Consider the following 23,076-nt stretch of genomic DNA (forward strand, 5'->3'; position numbering starts at 1 on the left):
AACCCGCTGCCGTCACCAGAAAAAAATAATTAAGGAACACCGTGGTGGAGAGGGAGACGGAGCGGCTGCAGCGGGTCCCTTCTGCTGAAGAGATCTGTCATCATTGGCAGCAGGAGAGAACCCCGCTCACCAAGGAGAAATGAGCTCTGGAAGCTCGTGCTGAAGACAGGCAATGGGATGAGGGGGGAGGCCCGTGAAGATGGAATAAACTCAGCTATTGTGAAGGGACACTGGACAAGGGCTTCACCTCTAAGCCAGCACCCGCTGCTCACCCCACTTCTGCACAGAGCTCCCCCCACTAGGAGGATTGTTCGGCAGGAGGATTGTTCGGAAGCTTTCCCATGTGTATATGCATGTGCTCACACACACATAGATTTGGGGATACCCAGAAAAGCGGGCATGCCCTCCTTTGTTCCAAAAGGGCATCACTTGTACCAACCCAGCAGAAGAAAGTGAGAGAGAGTCCAAGGTCTGCCTCTGCTTCCCTCGGTTAAGGTTTGGGTATGAAACGCCCCCCACACGGGCTTATATTTTGAACACTTGGGTACCAGCTTGTTGTACGGTTTTGAAGGCTATGGTGCTTTAGGTGATGGGGTCCAGCAGGGAGAAGTGGGTCACTAATGGTAGAATTTGAAGTTTATACCCACATCTCGTTTTGCTGAGTCCACCACTGTGGGAGGAGTCTGCCTGATGCTGCTATTACCATGACTACCACACTGCTCCCCCCCCCCCCCGCCGTGGTGGACTAAAATCTCTGAGGCTGTGCACCAAGATAAAACCTCCCTCTGACTTCAGTCACAGCAGTGAGAAGGTTCCCAATACATTCCCTCACTTAGGAGCTGAAGAAGGTTCTAGAAGATATGTATGGTAGCCCACACCTATGGGCCTAGCAAGGAGATAAAAGCAGGCGGTTTGTGAATGGGAGGCCAACTTGGTGTAAAAGTGAGACCCTGTCTTGGAAAAGAAGGTTCTGGCATCTGCGGAACTGGCTTAGTTAGCTCAATATTTGTCGTGCCAGCATCAGAACTGGGGTTCGGCTCACAAGCATCGAAGAAAGAAAGCCAGGCCTGGCGGTGCTGGGATGTAGGATCCCAAGGGCCCAATGGCCAGTAAATCTAGATGAAGTAATGAGCACCAGGGTCAGTGAGAGATGCCATGAATAAGGTCAGTGATGAAGACTATGCCCTCACAAGCACACACATACACACACACACACACAGATACACACACACACAGATAGACATAAGTGCACTCACACACACATGACAAAGTAAGGTAGAGAATAGTTGAGAAAAACACCAAATGCGTTGACTATACATACGTGGCCACACAGTGATGGTTCCAACACTTCAGGGCATTTAGGCCTTCCATCCCAGAAGGAGCGTTGGTTGGCCTCCTTGCTTGCTAGTGAGGGAAGGAGATGTGGAGCAAAGCCTCAGACTGGACACCACAAGATCAGGGTCACAGCACTGAAGCCAAGAAACTGGATCCCACAGCGAAATTCAGAGAGTCAGGGTCAGCGATGACTTGGGTGTCCCCCTGTCCGCTTACTATAGCCACTGTCCTCTACCCAATACACAGAGACATCAGGGAGAGTGCTGACCTCTCACACCTACTCCTTCCCTGCCGGGAACCAGTCAGGTATGGCTGAGCACAGTCCTCCAAAATGCTAGCCCTCCCTCCGACTCTTTGCTTGTGTGAGAGGCAGCTGTTTCTCTGGTTGTGACCAGATTGCAGCAAAGTTTCAGGGCACAAATGGCCACTTCAGGACCCAGGACCAGAGACCGTGACATCTCAGTGAAGTAGGAGATCCCTCAACAGAAGATCTGCCTTCTCAACCGCGGATTGCCCCCTGGCACACCGAATGACTAGAAGCAGAATTCCACGTCCTGCCCAAAGACTCACTTTCTGAGAACACGTTGCCCTGGGTGACCCCTGCCCAACCCAATGGGACCTCTCTGGTGGGCAGAGGGAGCATTACCAGAGCTTGACCAATGTCAGGGTTTGGATGTGAAGTGTCCTCCAATAGCCTTTTTTTGGTTTGAATGTGAAAGGTCCTTCACAGGCTTGGGTTGTTGAACACTTGGCCACCTGGTGGCGCTGTTTGAGGCTGTGAAACCTTGGGGATGTGTGACCCAGACGGCAAATACAGGGGCTGGCTAGAGGGTTATACCCAGCCTCGGTTTGGACCTGCAGTCTCTGGTTTCTAGTCAGCTGAGAGAGAACAGATTTCTTCTCAAGCACACAGAGAAGACAAGTAGCAGTGCCTCACCCCCCCATGCATTTGTGAGTCAAAACTAAATCCTCCTGTGGTTTGTGTCAGTAACAACAAAAGTGTTAGTACCAGGTTCGTGTGTTAGAGGCTTGGTCCTCAGCTCTTGTTCCTATTTAGGAAGTTCTGAGAACTATGGATGGTGAGGCCTAGCTTGACAGAGTGGGTCACTGGAAGTAGGTCTTTGAAGGGATCTTGTCCCAGGCCCTTTCCTGTGTTGCTCTCTCTGTTTCATGGTCAGCTGTGAGATGACCGACTCTCCTCTACCCCCAGGACACTCTGTCCAAGCCCATGAAGCCAAGCAACCATGGACTGGTCCCTCTAAAACAGTGGTCGTGATTAAATCTTACCTTTTTAAGAAAAAAAAAGATTTATTTAAATTTTCTGTGTAGGGGTATATGCTGTATGTATATGTACCACATATGTGCAGTACCCACAGAGGCCATAAGAGGGCGATAGAGTCTATGGAGCTGTAGTGCTGGGAATTGAACCCAGGTCCTTTGGGAGAACATATTTCCCCTTTTAATTGGTATATACCAGGCATTTTGTTATAGCAACCAGAAAAGTAACAAACACAGTCAGCGACATGGAGATCTCTCTCCATCTTCCCATCACCAATCAGCATTGCTCATGCCTCGGCTCTGCTCACACCTTTAGGGAACACCAGGATGAGTCAGACATGGACATCATACCCCTGACTGTACCAAGAAGGCCATAGCTAAGACGGGGATGTCAAGGCAAGGGAACCTCCCGGTATGGAGTAGGCTGTGGTGACAGGCATGGAGAGAGACTGGACAGAGCCTTGTATTAAGAACTCTGAGACTTGATGACAGGGTGGGATGGAGGGTGGCTTTAAGGGGTCCTGCATGTTGGGCTGCACAGGTAGGTGGTACTTCCACACTTAACTTCCATGGTGTGACACGTCTCTCTCCTCCTTTGCTTTCCAGGCATGAAGTTCAGCATCAGGCCCCAGCATGTAAGTTCCGAGAACCCCATAAATCGCAGGTGCCTGGGGGAAAGTAGGAGAGAGGACGGGAAAGACAGTTCAGAGCTTACGGCAAATCCATTCATAGGAAGAAGAATGTGCTGGGTCCTTTCCAGGAGCCTCGGGAACAAAACCTGGGGCTTTGGGTCCATGAATTTCCCTTCTCCTTTGGACTGAGCTAACAGACACAGGCAATCCGAGCAAGCCTCCTGCAGGCCACCATCTCCCTCCGCCCACCCTAGCCAAGCCGAGGGACTTTTTGGAGGGACTGCACCACCTTGTGGTAGAAATTATATTTGCCATTCAGGTCCCACATTTTCGCAATTTTGTGTGGCTGGCAGGTCTTAGACCAGAGAGGCTCACACCAGCAACACCAGCCTGTCCTCACTTCCCTTTCCTGGAGAGAAATTTAAGCCAGAGTGGTTAGAAGCCCCTGCCACGTGGAGGGCCAGGGTATGTGACCCTCCATGCCCAGGTGTCCTAAACATCCCTAATCACTTCTCTCCTTGTCCCAGGATGGCCACTTGAGGATACCCACAGAAAGTGTCACACACAATTTACCGAGCGGATCCCCAAGAGGCCTCCAACTGCAGGTGCCCGACCAGCCTCGACCTCACCGGAAGGCCAAGGCGGCTGGGTCTCCTTCGCGACTCCGGCAGCGCAGGCGGAGACTGCTCATCAAAAAGATGCCAGTTGCAGGGACCATCCGAGGCAACAACTCTTCTGAGACCTTTGTCCAGCCGAGACCCCACACCATGGACAGTCGCTGGATCAGCCTGCACCAGAGCCAGCAGGAGCGCAAACGTGTGATGCGAGAAGCCTGTGCCAAGTACAGGGCCAGCAGCAGCCGCAGAGCAGTCACTCCGCGCCACGTGTCCCGCATCTTCGTGGAGGACCGCCACCGCGTGCTGTACTGCGAGGTGCCCAAGGCAGGATGCTCCAACTGGAAGCGAGTGCTTATGGTTCTTGCAGGGTTGGCCTCATCCACCGCCGATATACAACACAACACTGTTCACTATGGTAGCGCCCTCAAGCGCCTGGATACTTTCGACCGTCAGGGCATCATACACCGTCTCAGTACCTACACCAAGATGCTCTTTGTCCGGGAACCCTTTGAGAGGCTGGTCTCTGCCTTTCGAGACAAGTTTGAGCATCCCAACAGCTACTATCACCCTGTCTTTGGCAAGGCTATCCTGGCCCGATATCGGGCCAATGCCTCGCGGGAGGCACTGCGGACTGGCTCCGGCGTGCAGTTCCCGGAGTTCATCCAGTACCTGCTGGATGTCCACCGGCCCGTGGGCATGGACATCCACTGGGACCACGTTAGCCGGCTGTGCAGCCCCTGCCTCATTGACTATGACTTCGTGGGCAAGTTCGAGAGCATGGAGGACGATGCCAACTTCTTCCTACATCTCATTCAGGCACCTGGAAACCTGACCTTCCCGAGGTTCAAGGATAGGCACTCTCAGGAGGCTCGGACCACGGCGAGAATCACCCATCAGTACTTTGCTCAGCTCTCCTCCCTACAGCGACAGCGCACCTACGACTTCTACTACATGGATTACCTGATGTTCAACTACTCCAAGCCTTTCTCGGACCTGTATTGAAGGGTGAGGCCTGCTGGTCAGGGGAGGGCTTTGCCTTCCCACTCACCCGTGCGTAGGCACGCCCTAGTCTCTAGGAGCTGAGCTAGACTGTGGGTCTCAGAGGATGTGAGGTATGGTGACCGGCCCTAGGTGGGGAGACAGAGGCCCAGACATTGGACCTTGACTCTTGTCCCACACCCATTTCCTTATTGAGTTGGCTGAGCTTGATAACATGGATGCTCCAAGAGCTCAGCCAAGATGCTGACCAGGGAAACCCGAGGGCCCCAGTGGTAAGGGATGTCCTGCCTTCCCTTAGCCTTTGCCTTGTACCAAACCATGTGATTTGCTGCTTTTCTATGACCCAGGGGGAGGCCGGAATAAAGCACATGGTTTTCAGAGCAGTGGTGTCTACTCATGTCACGCCGTGAGGTCCTACACTCTGGGGAGTTTCAGAATTTTATTTTTCAGATTTGATTCACTTTTGAGTCTATGTGAATATGTGCACGTGAGTGCAGGTGTCTGTGGAGGCCGGAGGCATCAGATTCCCCCAAAGCCAGAGTTACAGGCAGTTGTGAGCCCCTGAAGGTGCTGGTAACCAAACTCTAGTCTGAACTAGGAGAGCAGCATGAGCTCTTGGCCGCTGAGCCACGACCCCACCACCTGTTCTGTGAAAACAGGATCTTTCTGTGTAGCTCTGGTTTGGGGGCTGGGGGCGGGGTTTCAGCCAAACCACCTGCAGGCCCTCCTAGAGGGAAATCCCTGTGGAAGAGACAGATCTGTTCCCACTGAGGGAGGTGTGTCACACCTTACAGGAGGCCCTCTGAGGACTGCAGGACAGGGGCGCACACTCTGCCAGCTGCTTACTAGGGATGCTACTGAGGCCCATTTGGCACTGAGAACAACGGTCAGTTCCTGTGGTTTTCTCAATAGGGAGTAATGTCCTCCGCTTCCTGGACATCTGACCTAAGCTGACTAAAGCTATAATCTGCACAGCCTTCACCCTGGCCATAACCCAGCCCTATCTATTCACCTGACCGAACACTTCAAGACTGGCGGTTATCCATCCTTTGAGGGAGGGGAAGGCAAAGCTGCAGGTGAAGCCACTCCTAAAGTGTATAGTTCTGTGCCAGAACCGATTCTGTAACTGTCACCAACCAAAGTGACACCAGAAAGGTCCCAGTGTGGGTAATGTTGGTGCTTAGCTTGTGAGTGTGATGGGGGCTGTGTGGACCGTCTGTAGAGAAGTGGGTGCACTTTGTATTGGGGGCAGATGTTTTTGCCTGTCTCCTCAGGACTGCTGGGATCTACCGGTCCTCCTGGGAGACCACTCCCAAAGTTGTTCCCACTGATGAGGGAGCTGCTGTTGGGTCCCTAAGAAGAGACAACACTGAGTCCCCGGGACAGTAGATGCTACGAAACCAGTTGGCCTTCCACACTGGCTGGAGCTAGTCCATCTCCATTTTGCCTCCACTGTGGACTCTGGAATCTTCCATTGATTGGAACAAGTAGCGGAGGCCACATTCTATCCAGGAGCCTTGAGCAAGTGTGAGGCTGTCCTCTGGTTCCAGCTGGAGGTGACCATCTGATGGCGAGGGACCCAGATGGACAGGGAAGCAGCTAAAATCACAGCCGGAGGGACTTGAGATTCATTTAAGGCAGATGTCGAAAGGCCCAGAAAGCCGAGAAGGCCATTCTTCTACCTGAGCCAGAACCGGCTCCAGATCCAAGTAAGAGATGGCAAGAGGGGCCTGGCTCACTGTGCCCAGAAACAGCAGGCCCGGGGCTCCAGCACTCACAGAGGGGAACTAGATTCACAATGCAGAAAGTGTCCCTTGTCATGGGGGCATTTGGCAGAGCCTGGGGCAGGGAGTCAAGTATCTACTACTCAGCAAAAGGACACCTGAAGGCCCAGCTGAGCAGCCTGCACTGTGACTTGGTCTGCTACTGCACAAGAGTAGGAGAGAGAGAGAGAGAGAGAGAGAGAGAGAGAGAGAGAGAGAGAGAGTCAAGGACAGGTTAAAGATAGGACACGCCACATTTTTCAGAGGCACCCAGGCCTGAGCTGGGCATGCCTACATGCAATGTATCTATGTATCTATGATGGGTTATATTATAAGGGAGGGGGAGCAGGACACAGGCCTCCGATAATCATAATCATCACCTTGATGGCCCCCAGCATGGCCACCAACTGAAGGCCACAGGTCCAGCCCTGAGGCCCTACCCAGAATTCATAGTGGTATCTCCAGCCTCCAGCTTCATGGGCTTGGGGCAGACTGTGTAACATAGGAAAGAATTGCATGCGTGCATGTGTGTTGTCTGTCTGTCTGTCTGTCTGTCTATATGTCCTCTGTATGACTCCCTATGCCTGGGTGCCTGTGTGGGTGGGATCATGGACAATCCTGCCCCCCTCTTCTCTCTGGCAGCATCTTGTGTTCACTACTCAGTCCTGTCCCATGTGCCCACCATGCTCCCTGAAAGGGGACCACATGATCAGAGACTAGGAAGGGTCATGGGTGTCAAGAAAGTTCATCAAGTTTGGAGACTAACTGCCCTGTCTCAGGTGTCCTCCTCGAGTGTGATCTATCACACTAGGAACACACACACGTACAAGTACATGCACGTGCATACACACGATACCCACCAGGTCTTTGAGTGGCTGAGCTTCCCTGGATATAGAAATCAACAATGTCACTAGGAAACACACACACACACCACACAATCTATCATTGTCTGGATAGAATCAACAACCAGAATTGCAGAGCCCAGGGTTGCTCCTGGGTTCTGAAAGTAGAATCCATCTAAGGCCTTCAAAAATCCAAACAGGTAGACCCAGTGAGCCAAGCAGGTAGGACAAGCCACTTGTCTCTCCCAAGCGGTTTGACTGGGGCCAACACAGGGACTTCATAAGTACAGTACCACTCTTGACCAGCAGGAGGGGCTAAGTCCTTACTCCTAAACAGACGCCTGTGTCTCCCAAGCTGAGCCACCAGGTGGCAGCAACATTCCAGAGTCAGGTGGGTGACGGGTACAGACTGAAAGAATTGCAACCCCAGCCTCTCTACAGTGAAATTTCAGCCTCCGCAGAGCCCCTGGAAAGACCCCGGAGGCAACTTTCTTTTTCTTTTTTTTTTTTTTTTTTTTTGGTTTTTCGAGTCAGGGTTTCTCTGTGGTTTTGGAGCCTATCCTGGCAACTTTCAAACACACCAGTTCCAAAAGACCCTATCTCTCCCGATACCACGCTCCCCAGCACCTCGACTTCTCCCACCCCTCATACCGGCCCAAGATCAGGGTCACCAACACCGGGCAGGCAATCGTTTCCATCCATCCAGGAGGTACGAGGTATAATTCTTTGACCTCATTGGCAGCATGTATTAATCACACACGCACGGGCACGCACTCAAGTGCTACCTCCTCTCACATTGACACGCACCTGTCCTCTCAAACACAGCCAGAATAGACACACGGACACAAACACACACACTCATGAGCTTCACCTCTCCCCGTATTTAAATACATGGGAAAGCTCGGATAGCCCCTCCATCTCGCCAAGCATAGGCGTCCTCTCTGCTGGGTCCTGTTCTCCTCCCAGCTCCCAGTGTTCTCTCCCATTCGCCCCATCTCTCTGCCTCCTCCTCCTCCAAAACATAAGAACCCAAGCACAGTCCTTATGCTTTCCCATGCACAGAGCACAAAACCAGTCACTCCATCAAATCCAGAAACCTCGAGGCATGGTGGTGCACACCAGGCAATCCCAGCGCCCAAGAGGCCGAGGCTGGGACAAGCTTGGTCGTGTGAGACCAGCCAGGGCTGCACAGTGCGACCTCATCTCAAAAATAAAGAAATAAGCTGGGCAGTGGTGGCTCAGGCCTTTAATCCCTAAGAGTCAAAGGCAGGAGGATCTCTGTGAGTTCGAGGCCAGTCTGGTCTACAGAGCGAGTTCCAGGACACCCAGGGCTACACAGAGAAACCTTGTCTCAAAAAAATCAAAATAAATTAAAAAAAAAAACCAAATCTTCCTCCAGGGCTTGGCTCAACCCTGCTCTATCTTCCCAACAAAACTCTGACTCCCCTCCTCTACCTGCTCTTTCTCAGGAAACACCCTCCCACCTCCACCTTATCACCCCGCTCCCATCTCTTTCTGGATGAATGATTCGGTTTCTTCAGCTGCCTCCAGTATTCTGAGTTCAGCAGTCACTCACCTGCATGCCACGCCCCACCCCCAGAATAGAGCTCCGCACTTCCCCTATACTGTGTTCCCAGTTATATCACCCCCTGACCTCCAGCGGCTCTCCACCCGCCCTGGCTAACTGCCTGCCCCACGTCTGCATCAGCACACAGAGAGACTGTCTCAGATCCCCTGCCCCACCCAAGCCTCACCTCCTCCATCCCAGTGCCTCCACTCTCAGGACCCTGCCTCCTAAGGGAATCTGGATGGCATTACCTTTCTCCCTTCTGTCTTTTTTCTTTGCTTTCTTCTTCCTGTTACGGTAGCACCTTGCTACCCTAGGCTAAGCTGGCTCTGGATGCACTTAGTAGCCCAGGCTGGCCATGCTCACCACCCTCCTGCCGCCACCTCTGCAGTGCTGGAATCAGAACTGTGCACCCTCATGGGCTAGCCAAGTTCTTTTCCCTGCTTGGAGCTGTAATCTACACCACGCCATTGTCCTCTCCAGCCAGGGCTCTTGAAGTAGTAAAAAGGATGGCCAGGTGTGTTGGTTCACATGTGAGGTCTTGCCTCAGCCTGGCCTACGAAGTGAGTTAAAGACCAGTCAGGGCAACAGAGTGAAGTGCTGTCTCAGAAAATAGCAATGGGGCTGGCAAAATGGCTCAAAAGGTAGCGGCGCTTGCCACTAACTCTGACAGTTTAAGTTCAATACCCAGGACCCACATGGTGGAAGGAGAGAGCTGACTCTTAGAAGTTGTCTTCTGATCTCCACACACACATAAAACAAACAAATAAATGTAATAGATTAAAAAGAGAACTGGGATATTGGTCGTGCTTTGGTCTATTTCCTTCTTAGACTCCCCAGTGAGAGGCTGGGGATGTGGGTGCCTGTTAAAGCGTTTGTCAACATGCTGAGGCCGTAGGTTCAAGCCACAGAAGATGCACGAAATCATGCTTACCCCATACCGCTCTGCATATTTCATGAATATATTATCTTATTTACTTGCTATTACCACCCTGTAAGATAGATACAGTGCAATTACATCCTCCCCAGATTTTGAGATAAGGACCTTGAGACACAGAAAGGTTAAACAATTTGCCTGAGGCCGCATAGCTACACGAGGCGTTCTCAGCGCCAGGCAGTTTGGTCTGCTGTCCAGTCCTCACCTACTTGAATACTTCGCTGCTCTTGTGGAGGATGGTTTGTGAGAGCAAATTAGGAATCCAGCGGTCTCCGGAGCAAGGAAAAGACAAGACCTGCTGGAAACAGAGATTCCAGACACTGGGGAGTAGCTGCCGGGATCTCTGATGAATGGCCTGCCTCCCCCACTATTGCTGGAAGGTAGCATGGGGAGACAAGAACTCACCAGCAAGTGTGACGGGAAAGAAGGGGACAGATCCTGAGTGGGCTAGTGCATGCCTGGAATCTGAGTAATCTGGAAGCTGAGGCAGGATGATCCACCAAGAGCCCATAGCCTTCCTTGGCTACGCAGCAAGTTCTGAGCCAGCGTGGCTCTATGAGAGACCCTGCCTCAAAAAGTAAGGGAGTGAGAGCAGGAGCCACAAGAACAGGAGGAGGAAGGGGAGGGGGAGGAAGAGGAAGAGCAGAAGGAGGAAGAAGAGAAGGAGGAAGAAGAAGAGAAGGAGGAGGAAGAAGAGAAGGAGAAGAGATCAACCCTAACCAGCCTGGTCTAGGAGGGAGGGCAGAGGAGTAGAGAGAAATGGATGGAAGCTGAGAATCTGGAACCTTCTATTGGATTGATAGGGAAGGGTGACACAGGGTGAGCAGAAATGACCACAATTCAGGGGCAGTGGGCAGGTCCCCATCCCATAAATCTCCCCTCTGGGGCATCTCACACAATTCCATGAGACCCAGTCTACTGCCCATCCATTACCCACCAGCCTGCAACTTCCTGTCATCCACGGCTTAAGGCTGCCCAGGAATGTCTGTGTCTGTCCAAGCATCTGCCCAGCCTTGCACCCTGGCCAGACAGTAGCTAAAAGGTACAAATTAAGTCTTCTCCTTGGGGTGCGGAGCCCCCCAAAAAGGGGCACAGGGGATGGAACGAGTTCATCTGGTATCTGGAAGAGAGCCCCAGCTGCTTCCAGGGATGTGTGTGGGTAGCACCCACTGCCCCAAAGACCTGCTTGTCCCACCGCCATGGGAAGTAACGGGGTGCTCAAATCCAGGCCAAGAGCAGAAGGAACAGAAACTGGGAGATGAGAGTTACTCTCTAAACCCATGCTCAGATTTTTACTTTGCCTTTTATTTATTTCTTCTTAAATCCTGTTTCTCTCCCCGAGGCATCTAATCTATTATTTAACATCGGATTGTACGATTGAAACTCCCAGGCAAATTGAAAATTATTTGTGTTGGAGGTTTCAGGCAAGATGCCGAGACTACCATTTCTGGGGGACTCTGAGATCCAAGCAAAGGCAAAGACAGGGCGTGCAGCTCTGATCCAGGAAGGGGTCGGGAGGAGCAGGGCGGTGGGCAGATCCAAGGGTCTCGGGCACCTGGGGCCGCCGCACTCAAGCCTAGCACACCCAAAGCTTCACACAGCTCAGGGCCATTAATCTCCACGCAGCATTTCACCCGGGAAAATTCTACTGATGCCTCCCACTGGTCAAAGTCCTCAAGAGGCCAAGCAGGTGCGATCAGTCACCTGGCCCCGCACCCACCCCGGGGAAAAGCCTCAGTCGCAGGAGAATTAATGACACGGGGACAAGGGCTCACCATCATTTGTCAGAGGTTAGCTCTCCATGGATTGGCAGCCAGGTTGGCTAGCCTTAGGGAGTGGGCATAAAATGAACAGGATCACTGGGAAGTGACTGAGGAACAGGGCTTGGGATGATCTGGGGAAGCTAGTGATTAGGGTTACTGCACCCCAAAGATGGACAAGTTATGTGACATCATAGTGCCCTGTTCAAAACCAAGCACCAAGGGGCTAGGGATAAAGTCAGTCAGTAAAACGCTTGCTGAGTAAGCCCAAGGACCTGAGTTCAGACCCCCAGCTCCATGTGCAAAGCCAGGCACAGGGAAGGGTGTCTGTCATCCCCACACTGGGGAGGTAGAGATAAGCAGACGCCTAGAGCTGGCCAGCCAGCAGCCAGCCTAGGTGCAGTCTCTCCGTGAGAGGAGAGAAGACTGGAGAGGAAGACCCTAGACGTCAACTCTAACCTCCATACATACATGAGCACTTGTACCTGCAACACTTACACACACACACACACACACGGCTCAGGACAACCCTGTGTGGGTGGCTTTGGGCCCATGGGAACAAGCACAATCGCTGTGGGTTCCCTTGCTGGCAATGGTACAGTGTATATAGGGAAGGAGGGAGGCTGCCTGTGAGGGCTGATACCAGCTCCACAGTGACTGTTAGGTCCCAATAAGGAGATTAGAGTCTGTGCTGCCACTTGGAGGCGGTAAAGAGTTTTACGAAGTGCCACGGGCCAGCTTCTGTATTCCGGAGGGTCATAAGGGAACCTGAGCCTGGCCTGGTAATGCAGGCTTAGCGTCCAGCTACCCCGGGGACTTGAAACGCCTGCCTGAGCAAAATAAGAGACCCTGTCTTTAGGGGCAGACGGACTTGCCTGGAATGTTAACATACTCTGGACTCCATCTGCAGAATCTCAAGGTTCTAGAATCCAAGATCAAGATGGCAATAGCTGGAGTCTGCCAGGAGTGCACTTCCTGGTTTACACAGAGTCGTCTCCCTGGTGCAGCCTCACAGAATGCTGGCAGCAGGAGAGCAGCCTTGGGAGACTGTCGTAGGGATAGCCATGCCGTCTGTGAGAGCTCCACCCTCATGACCCTCATGACCTGGGAGAGCAGCCTTGGGAGACTGTCATAGGGATAGCCATGCCGTCTGTGAGAGCTCCACCCTCATGACCCTCATGACCTGGGAGAGCAGCCTTGGGAGACTGTCATAGGGATAGCCATGCCGTCTGTGAGAGCTCCACCCTCATGACCTCGGCCCCCTCAGAGGCCTCATCATGGGAGTAAGGCTTTTACCATAGCTGGGGGGGGGCGAGTATTCAGCCCATAATATCTACTTGCACAGTGGTCACTGTGCTAAGCATTGCACTCACGAGGTGACAGCATCCAGGTTGGGACCCAGGGCATCCAGATCACACTGAGGCATAGAGATCACTCACATGGCCCTTGGTCGCCCACATGGCCACTGGAGACTTCCCTTTAGAACATGGATCTGCTGCCTGCCTGTGGTGGGTTGAAAGGAAACAGCCCCCACAGGCTTATTTGTTGAATTTGCTGGACTGGTTGGTGCCCATTGGTGGAACTGGTTAGGAAGGATTAGGAAGCATGACCTTGTTGGAGGAGGTATGTTGCAGGGAGTGGCTTCAAGGTTTCAAAGTCCAGACCATTCCCAGCCAGCACCCTCTCTGCCTACTGCCTGTGGTCAAATGAAAGCTCTCAGCTACTGCTCCAGTGCCGCGCCTGCCTGTTGCCATATTCGCTACCACAACGGTGGACCCTAGCTTCTGAAACTGTAAGCAAACCCCCAACAAACTTCTAAAAGTAGCCTTGGTCGTGATGCGTCTTCACAGCAATTGGAACGTAGCTAAGACACTGCTGCCTCAGCCTCACGTCCAGCGACTGTGCAGACCCTGAAGCCAGGACGCCCACTCCTTTTCTGCAATTTACACCCTACCCTACCCTAGCGGGGCTAGCCTGCTGTGCACACCAACCTCCGGGGCTCTGCCCTACCCTAGCGGGGCTAGCCTGCTGTGCACACCAGCCTCCGGGGCTCTACCCCACCCTAGTGGGGCTAGCCTGCTGTGCACACCAGCCTCCGGGGCTCTGCACACCTTGTTTGGTCCCAGGATGCAGCCTTTAGGCATATTCACCCCCTGAGGGCACCCCCTGCAGGGGGCTGGATAGAATCAGAGAGAGACCCAGTCTGTCTCACGGCCAAGACCAGCATTCAAACCTCTGCAAGTGCATTGAGCGAGCATGTGTGCCCACGTAAGCGAGCGCGTTCACGCTCACACACACACAGAACTTGACCTCCTACGGAGACAATGTCACTATTCAGAGTCCTCAAGAATACATGTGATTTTGTCACAGACCACAGACTTACAATATGTGCACACACTTCGGTGGAAATGATAGTCCTGTCTTTAGATAACAGTGGTGAGAATTAGACAGCGTTCCAGCCAGCACCATTCAGTAGCGAACAATAGGCGCATAAGGCCACCAACTTCACATGGAAATGACCTGCCCAAGGGCTCAGATGAGGTCTGGAACCCAGGGTCTGGGACCTTGCATACTAGGGGCTCTGTCTCCAGGAGGCCCCTCTGTCTGTCTGAGGGCTGTTTTGTGTCTCTCTCCCTTTGTGGAGCTACTTCCTCTACTATTTCCACAGAGTAGCCGCGGGAGCTGGGCCCTGGGCCTTCTGCTCAGGGAAGAGGTGGTCTTACCATCATTCTTTGTCCCAGCCTTAGAGAGACTCATGAGCCCAGATGGTCCAGATCTAGAAATCAGTCCTACAGAGGTTACCAGCAGGGGACCAAGCTGAGCTTTGTGTGCGCTAGTCTCTGAAAGGATCAGAAACAGCGGGCGATGGCAAATGTTGGCACTAGCCTTTCAGACCCAAAGAACCCAGGCAGACAGCTTGATTTATATCTTCATTGAATTGACTGGTTTGCACCTTCAAAAGCCAGGCAGATCCCAGTTAATAATGGGGAACTTCTGAACCACACAACCTGTTCAGGAGAATGTAACCAACCTTCCACCCAGAACAAGAAATGCCTTTGCAGGGCTTTAAGCAAGCACTTCCCCTGACCTCTTGCCCGCTGGTTTCACGGAGGGCATCTAAAGAGGGAAACTGAGGCAACGAACACAGAAAGATTACCTCACCATTGCGGGTACCCTGGTGAGGGGTGGTGGCACCTGGCTCAGCGTGAGGTATTGATGGAGTCACGCAGGGGTTTGAGGAGTGCTTATCTGATCTTAGTGACGGACTGGGGATGAGATGAGGGTAAAAAAGCAGGCTTTCAAATGACCTCCAGCTTCCAGAGCTGAGTAACAGGTGAGATGTGGTGGGGACCAGGTTAGGAGTACAGCAAGACTGGGTTCTGAGTCTGTATCGGGGTCTTGAGTCTAAGGAATTTTGGATATCCCAGACGAAGCCACATCTGCTGGTGGGAAGAAGCATGAACCTGTGCGGGGGACAGACAGACCCAGAGTGGGCAAAGGGACCATGCACGACCCTGTGTGGGGGACAGACAGACCCAGAGTGGGCAAAGAGACCGTGCGTAAATCTGTGTGGGGGACAGACAGACCCAGACTGGGCAAACAGGCTGGGCATGTGTGTACACAAGACCGACTCTCCCCACATACATCTCCACGGGGGCTGATGGAGCCAGGTGTAGTGACAGAGAGGGGCTGGCCAGAAACAGCTAGCTGATCCTAGGTCATCACAGTCAGGCATACAGGACCTGGAATGGAGAATTCCGGAGTGAACTGGATGTTCCTGGTCATTATGTCCAGGTGACAGAATGTTTGTGCTTAGCTCTGTTCACAACTTTTAAATAATTAGAATCTGGTGGTGCACTCATATAACCTAGCACTGGGGAGGATGAAGTAGGAGGGTCACAAGTTCAAGGCCTGCCTAGGCTACAGAGACAGGCGTCTCAATAACAGAACTAAACAATTACAATAAAAGCTTAAAGCTCGGAGGTGGTGGTGCATGCCTTTGGTCTCAGCACTCAAGAGGCAGAGACAGGCAGATTTCTATGAGTTCCAGGCCAGCCTGGTCTAGTGAATGAGTTCCATGATAGCCAGGGCTACCCAGAGAAATCCTGTCCCAGAGGAGGAGAAGGAAGAGGAGGAGGAGGAGGAGGAGGAGGAGGAGGAGGAGGAGGAGGAGGAGGAGGAGGAAGAGGAGAGGAAGAGGAAGAAGAGAAGGAAGGAAGGAAGGAAGGAAGGAAGGAAGGAAGGAAGGAAGGAAGGAAGGAAGGAAGGAAGGAAGGAAAAGGAGAAGAAAAAGAAAAAGCCTCTCAGTCTGGCCTGGACCAGATGGTTCTGCTGTAAGGGCACTTGCCACCCGGCCTGAACATCTAAGTGCAGTCCCAGGCCCCACATGGTGGTGGAAGGAGAGAACTGGCTCTCAGAAGTTGTCCTCTGACCTTTCTTTACACGTGTACCCTGGCACACATTAAAAAAAAAAAAAGTCAAACGTAGTGATGCACGCCTTTAATCCCAGCACTCTGGAGACAGAGGCAGGCAGATTTCTGTGAGTTTGAGGTCAGCCTGGTCTACAGAGCTAGCTCCAGGACAGCCAGAGAAACATACTGAGAACCCATCTCTAAAACAAAAAATAAAAAACAAATTAATTAACTCAACAAATTTAAAAAGTTTGGGTAGAGCCAAGGCATGAATCAGCACTCATAATTTTACATAATATTATGGTGTGTATAATTAATTATATTCAGCACATTATATAATTATCAATTATAGACTAGCATGTATACTATTCTCATGGAATATGTATACGTTTGTGAGTATGCACAGACACACACACACACAGGGCGAAGTTTAGAGTCCTCCACTGGTGACACATGATAAACAAAATTGCCTTCATTTCTCTTGCGGGTGCTGATGGCGTGCCCAGCCCCACCCTAGACTGTTCATTCCTGGGCTTGGCCTGCAGCTGCCGCCTGCAGCATTCTTGTCTGTTAGCTGCGAAGCACCAGGAACAAGCCCTGCAGCAGGATGACACATCCCCCATTTCCAGGCTCTGTTGGCGCCCAGTCCTGTAGACTGCACTTGGGTGATACTGGTTACTGGGTCTGAAGTCCTTTCTGCCCACCATCAAGCCAATGGCATGGCCGCGGCCACAGACAGGGCAGGGGACATCGGAATCAATATTTAACCTCCTACGCATCTGAACCCAGCTTCCCTACGAAGAAGAAAATGAGATTGCCAGGGTGTGGGGGATTCATTTGTAATTAGTTCTAATTACTAAAGGAATCGATGTTTTAATTTTTTACAACGTATCCGAACTCTCCAGCTCCTTCTGTGATAAAGCAAAACCCAAAGAGTTTCCATTCCCCTGGTTCAGGCAAATATCTCGTGTGTGTGTGTGTGTGTGTGTGTGTGTGTGTGTGTGTGTGTGTGTGTGTATCTTTTATCAGTTAGTCTACAAGACTGGCTAGCTGTTTTGAAAATTCCTTTTTTTTTTTTTTTAGCTCAAGGCCTCAAACCATAGGCAAAAGTTAATTCTAAAAAGGATGAGAGCCTTAAATGTAAAAACAAAGGCTTAGGAAAATGTAGCCAGCAATAACAGCGGTGAGGTGCGTCCAGACGCCTTTTCTGTTTATACTTCCTTGGGTGACCTTCCAGGTTTTCTGCCTGAGGCTTGAATGCCCTACAGGTAAAGAAGAAGGAAGAAGGAGAGAGAGAGAGAGAGAGAGAGAGAGAGAGAGAGAGAGAGAGAGAGAGAGAGAGAGACAGAACCTGCTGGGAGGCGAAGGCACCATTTGAGGGAGGGGGCTCAAGGCAGGAGCTACAGAATCCCTGTGGATCAAGGAAAGGACAAGGGAGGGGCCTGCCATGACCAACTATGTAAGCAAAGCTCTCTCTCTCTCTCTCTCTCTCTCTCTCTCTCACACACACACACACACACACACACACACACACACATACGATGCCAGAGGAGGCACATTTCCACACCATTTCGATAAAATCTAAAACAAGCAGCTAGCCCTTGCTCCTGAATCTCGCTACCCGCAGAGGAATCCAACTTAAATTGCGCAGAAGGGATGGGCTTTAACTGATTTGTATTATTTCCTTTGTTTTGTCGACTATCAGTTACATTTCAGTGGGGGCTGTCTGCCTATCTGTGACATCATTTTCTATAGTTTGAAACATACAATATGGGGGACACAGGGGTCTAGCTCAGGAGCAGAACCAAGGGCGCTGAGTTGCATGCTCAACACTGCAAGGAACGACAAGAAAACAATACGCAGTGGGGCGGAAAAGTAGTCTGCGGGTAGACAAATAGGTTAATCCCTTATCTGTTTTTTTTTTTTTTTTTTGCAGGCTGGGCTTCCAACCCAGCGCCTCACAAGTGCTAGTTAGTTCTGCCACTGAGCCATGCCTCCTGCCTTCAATTCCATATTTGAAAATCACAAGTGTGTGTCTCTCTGTGTGTGCATGGTACACGCTCACAAATGTTTGTGCCACGTGGGAACACATGGGCGTCTATAGGTACATGGACGGCTGGAGTCACATATGGCATTCTGTGTTCACTACTGTTTATATCCGTGTCTGTCCGTGGCACTGTGCCTAGAGTCTTAATTCTCTGTGCCTTTGAGCACATGTATTCATGTGTGTGTATCTATGTGAGTCTGAGCGATGGCGTGTCCAGGAGCACGTGGTGTGTATGTGAATAGGAAGCGGTTGGGTAGACAAACTGACGTGTTGGCACCATCCCTGTAGGAAGAAGAACCAGGCCGTGTTTCCTTTCTGTGCATTTTGTTGAGGTTTATTGTATTTGCTTATAATAATAATCTATAAAAAAGGCTTTTGCTAAGCTGGTGGTAGTGGTGCACACCTTTAATTCCAGAACTTAGGAGGCAGAGGTAGGTAGTAGATCTCAGTGAATTTGAGGCCAGCTTAATCTTCAGAGAGAGTTCCAGGATAGCCAGGGCTACACGGAGAAACCCTGTCTGGAAAAACAAAACAACATAAAACAAAACACACACACACACACACACAACCAATTTTGTTAAATCTAAGACCTGTACAATGGAATTCCCAGTGAAACTTCAGCACCTGTGCCCACCAGGTAGTGGTCAAACCCTCCTGCTACCCGCCCTCACCCCTTCCAATATTTTTAAAGACAGAGAAGTATTTCCCGGTTTGAAGGAGAACTTCCCAGAAGACCCTTACGCCTTACAGATTGCTCCCTGGGCTAGGCTGCCCTTTGTCTCCTGGGCCCTGAGGACAGAAAACCCCGGGACACTTCTTAATCTTGCCTCAAAGCAAATAGGACATTTTTCTGAAGTCCTGTATTTTATCTTTAATCCTCAGGCAAATTTGACAGCCTCACCCCCCCCCCAAGGTGTATACATTTCTCTTAATTACACAGTCATGGGGGCTTTAAGCCCCAACTCTAGAATCCAGGGGCTGCTCTAGAGATAGCCGCCCAGCCTTCCCATGATCCACTGTGTCTCCTACGGGTGGTCAGGAGGGGTGAGGGTACAAAGGTCGTTTGGAAAGGGTTGCAGCCACCTTCGCAACCACGTCATCGTCATCACCTCTTTTGAGCTTTGCCCATGCTGGGTAAGCGCTCCACCACGAGCCACACATCCCAGCACACCACCTACTTTAAGAACCACACACTCTAAGCATTTAGCCTGGGCCTGGCCAAGTTCTTTGCCATCTGTCCTTACCTTTCATTTTCTCAGCATTCCCATCAGCTAAGGTCTTTCTCCGCTCCCACATCACAACTGAAGGCAGACAGGAGATGGCATGCCCAAGGCTACTCAGGTAGACACGCAGTCCCCACGCAGGCTCCAAAACAACCCCAAGGAGAAGGGATTGCCTGAGAAGGGACAGAGGGCCATCCTGGGAGGCTTTTGTCCTGGAAAAAGAGCCCCAGGACTGGACTGAGAGACCAAAGGTCACTTTCCTCGTGGCCTATAATTATTCCTGGGGAAAAAATTCCCTGGGACTCTTGCAAAAGCGTCTATGGAGCCCTTTGTCTTATGAGACCAGATAGTCACCTGAAGCCATACAAAGTCACTTAGCAACAAGACCCAAGTGTTGGGCCTATGTTCTCCTAACAGGAGGACCCCAGAAAGAGCCTCACTACACACACACACAAACACACACACGCACACTCTTTGCTGGATAGAACATGCTTGACTCCGGAGCTGGCACCTGGGTTTCCTACCATTACCAGTCCTGAGTGTAAGTGGAAATCCACTAGCCTATTTTCCCAGTTAACAGAGAGTAGCCCCATCCCCCATGCCTGGAGGGATTGCTGGGGGCTACTCAAGGGTCCGCTGAAGCAGCTCCCTAGAATGGAATGAGCCTTGAGAGGAACCCAGGTGGAGAGCCTGGGGCCAGTGGCCTGGTTTGGTTGCCTGGAAGTAGCCACATTCTGCTTGTCCACCCCCACCTCGGAGCTTGTCTCCTGAGGGTGTAGGTGAAAGGCAGATCAAACCATCTCTGTCTTGGACTCGAGGAACTTCTTTAAGATTAAATATTATGCTGGGTGTGGTGGCTCATGCCCTTAACCCCAGCACACAGGAGGCAGAGGCAGGTGAATCTCTGTAGCTTGGTCTACTAAGGGAGTTCCAGGCCTGTCAGAGCTACATTAAGAGACCCTGCCCCCCCCCCCAACACACACACAAAGATTTTCAAATTATAGGTATAGACACACATCCAACTTACTTTAAGTTTTTGTTTCCTGCGCATTTGTTTGCCTGCACGCATATCTGTGTGAGAGTGGATCCCATGGAACTGGAGTTACAGACAGTTGTGAACTGCCATGGGGGTGCTGGGACTTGAACCTGGGTCCTCTGGAAGAGTAGCCAATGCTCTTAACTGCTGAGTCATCTCTCCAGCCCCTGACTTACTTTTAGTATTTTTAAATTATGTGTATATGTGTATGTGGGACCAGAACATACATTTGAGTGCCAGTGGCTCAAAGAGTCCAGAAGAAGGTATCGATTTCCTTGGGTACTAGGAATCAAACTCCCGAGCCTTCCCTCCAGCCCTAGAGTTTTAAATACTTATGCAGCCTAAGCTGGCTTTGGCCTCTCAGAGTCCTGGTAGTTCAGGCATGTGCCACTGTGCTCGGTGTTGGCAAGAGTCCTAGGAAACACCTCGCAAACTCTTATGCGTTCTAAGCCTGAGAGCAAAACCCATTTCCCGAGGCAGAGCCCAATTTTGCCCAATATTCATTTCACTCCCAAGGAAGGGACTCCAAGGCAGGAGGTAAGTCTGATTGTTCAAAATTTGTTGGCATGAAACCCAGTTTGGGGCAGTTGGGTGTGGTGGGGAGGGCTGTGGGATTCATTGGGATAATTTCCCTTTTGTCTAAGGGTATCTAAGTAGGTGTAAGCTTTTTTTATATTGATATTTTGCTTTGTTGTTTTTGAGATCAGGTCTCATGTAGCCCAGGCTAGCCTTAAATCCACGATGTAGCCAAGGCTGGCCTTGATCATCCTACCTCTCCCTCTGAAGTGCTGAAATTACGAACATTGGGTCATTACACCTAGCATACTGGAGACAGGGTGACACTCTGTAGCCCAGGTTAGCCTTAACTTTTTGTTCCTTCTGCCTCTACTTCCCCAGTGCTAGGGTTATAGACATGGGCTAGCAGATCATTATCTCAGTCTCCATTTTCATTGCTCACGTTGGTCTCCAAGTTCTCTAGAATCATCTAAGGAAAATTCAAGCCAGGTGGTAGTGGCACACACTTTTAATCCCAGCACTCAGGAGGCAGAGACAGGTGGATCTCTGAGTTTAAGGGAGCCCTGGTCTATATAGTGAGTTCCAGGACAACCAGGGCTGCAGAGAAAAACCCTGTCTGGAAAAAAAAAGTTTAAAAACTTCAGGGGGCAGGGGTCTATAAGGTGGTGGAGGCGGGGCCAAGTGAAGCTCAATCTGTAAGCTCTGGGCCAGCCTGGCTTCATCCAGCATGAAGAGGCGCCCTCTCTTAGTCTTGAGGTGGACACAGATGTAGGTAGGTCTGGCTTTGACCCCAGGAAGCCTCCAGTTGGGAGAAAAGACATCTGGACATCTCTACCTAGGTCCCCTGCACACATATCCCTCCTTCCCCCAAGATGAAGGACCCTTGCTCCGCCTGTTGGTCCAGTCCTAAGAATGTTGAAGTAGGCTAAGGCACCTAATTTAAGGTTCATTTCCTCTCTCTAATTAAGGGCCTGTTGAGGGTTGTTGTTCTCCAAGGGGTCTCGGTCTGGCCTGGAGCTCAGGCTCCACTTCTCTCAGTCCCCCACCCCCCAGGGCTAGGATTCCAGGCCTGCAGCACCACCCTTCACTAGCAGCACTGCTAACAGGACTGCCCTGGCCTGTGCTTCCTGCGGAAAGTTAAATGGGGCAATCTGAACGGAGCCCAGATCTGGCTTGCTTTGCAGACTATAAAGACTTCGGCGCTAGTCAAATCTAAATGACACAAGTTCTGTCTGGATTCATCCAGCTTCATCTCTCGGACTGTAGTAATGAAATATAGAGACCATAAGATGGTCCAGTGTGTTTCCAGTCCTAATTATACATGTTCAGTTTGCAAATGTATCCCCACTGGACTAAACACCACAGATCGCTAAACAGCTTTCATGGCTATGCCGGCATCTCTCGGTGTAAGAGGAGGTTGACATTTAGCTAGCAACTAAATTAAATTTGTTTATTTAATTTTAAATTATGTATGTAAAGTGCAGGTGAGGGCAGGTGCCAGAAGAAGGGTACGGGATCCCCTGGAGCTGGAGTCACAAGCAGTTGTAAGCTGCCATGTGGGCGCTGAGAGCTGAACTCCTGTCCTCTACGCGGACGGCCTATGGACACGCCGCAGAGTCGTCTCTCCTCCAGCCGCGTCACCCAGGAACTTCAAAACACCCAGGAAAAAACTAAGACCTAAGTTACTGCTTCTGAATGACACACACCCAGAGTTCAGCATTTCAATAAAAGGACTGGAGAACACAGACACCAAGATTGGTTGCATCGAGGAAATAAGGGTCCTTCAAAATGGTCAGCCCTTGCTCTGATAAATTGTGCATTTTTAATATAGTTGGTATCAAGTGAAACTAAAAAAAAAAAAAGACCTGTGGGGATTTAAAGTAAAGAGAAACCTGCTATTTTTCAGGGTCAGCAGTACCGCGGTGAGATTTGTCTCCGAAACAATGACACTTGCTATCTCTGGAGTTCTGTGAACACTTTTGAAGTGCCATATTAAAACCAATCTCGTGGCCTTGAGGCAAAGGGAAGCAATTAGTCGTGGAGTTGTGAATAAATAAAAATCCATTTATACACCCGTCCTTGACATGTGCCTTGTGAATCTCAGGAACTTCA

General features: G+C 51.0%; 1 protein-coding gene across 7 annotated transcripts in view; it reads left to right on the forward strand.

The window, feature by feature from the left end:
* Positions 1–5,241, forward strand: part of Chst8 (carbohydrate sulfotransferase 8) — a 135,956-nt gene extending 130,715 nt beyond the window's left edge. For 6 of the 7 annotated variants that reach the window (XM_075984525.1, XM_075984522.1, XM_075984530.1 and 3 more), the window contains 2 exons: positions 3,220–3,248; positions 3,773–5,241. In XM_075984525.1, coding sequence (XP_075840640.1) covers positions 3,220–3,248; positions 3,773–4,864 — 1,121 coding nt within the window. In that variant the 3' untranslated portion in view covers positions 4,865–5,241. Of the gene's footprint in view, positions 1–470; positions 496–3,219; positions 3,249–3,772 lie in introns of those variants that run through there. The other variant, XM_075984550.1, reaches the window with a different exon arrangement.
* The last annotated feature ends 17,835 nt before the right edge of the window (positions 5,242–23,076 follow it).

Source organism: Microtus pennsylvanicus, chromosome 1 (assembly GCF_037038515.1).
Source record: "Microtus pennsylvanicus isolate mMicPen1 chromosome 1, mMicPen1.hap1, whole genome shotgun sequence".
NCBI classification, from domain to species: domain Eukaryota; kingdom Metazoa; phylum Chordata; class Mammalia; order Rodentia; family Cricetidae; genus Microtus; species Microtus pennsylvanicus.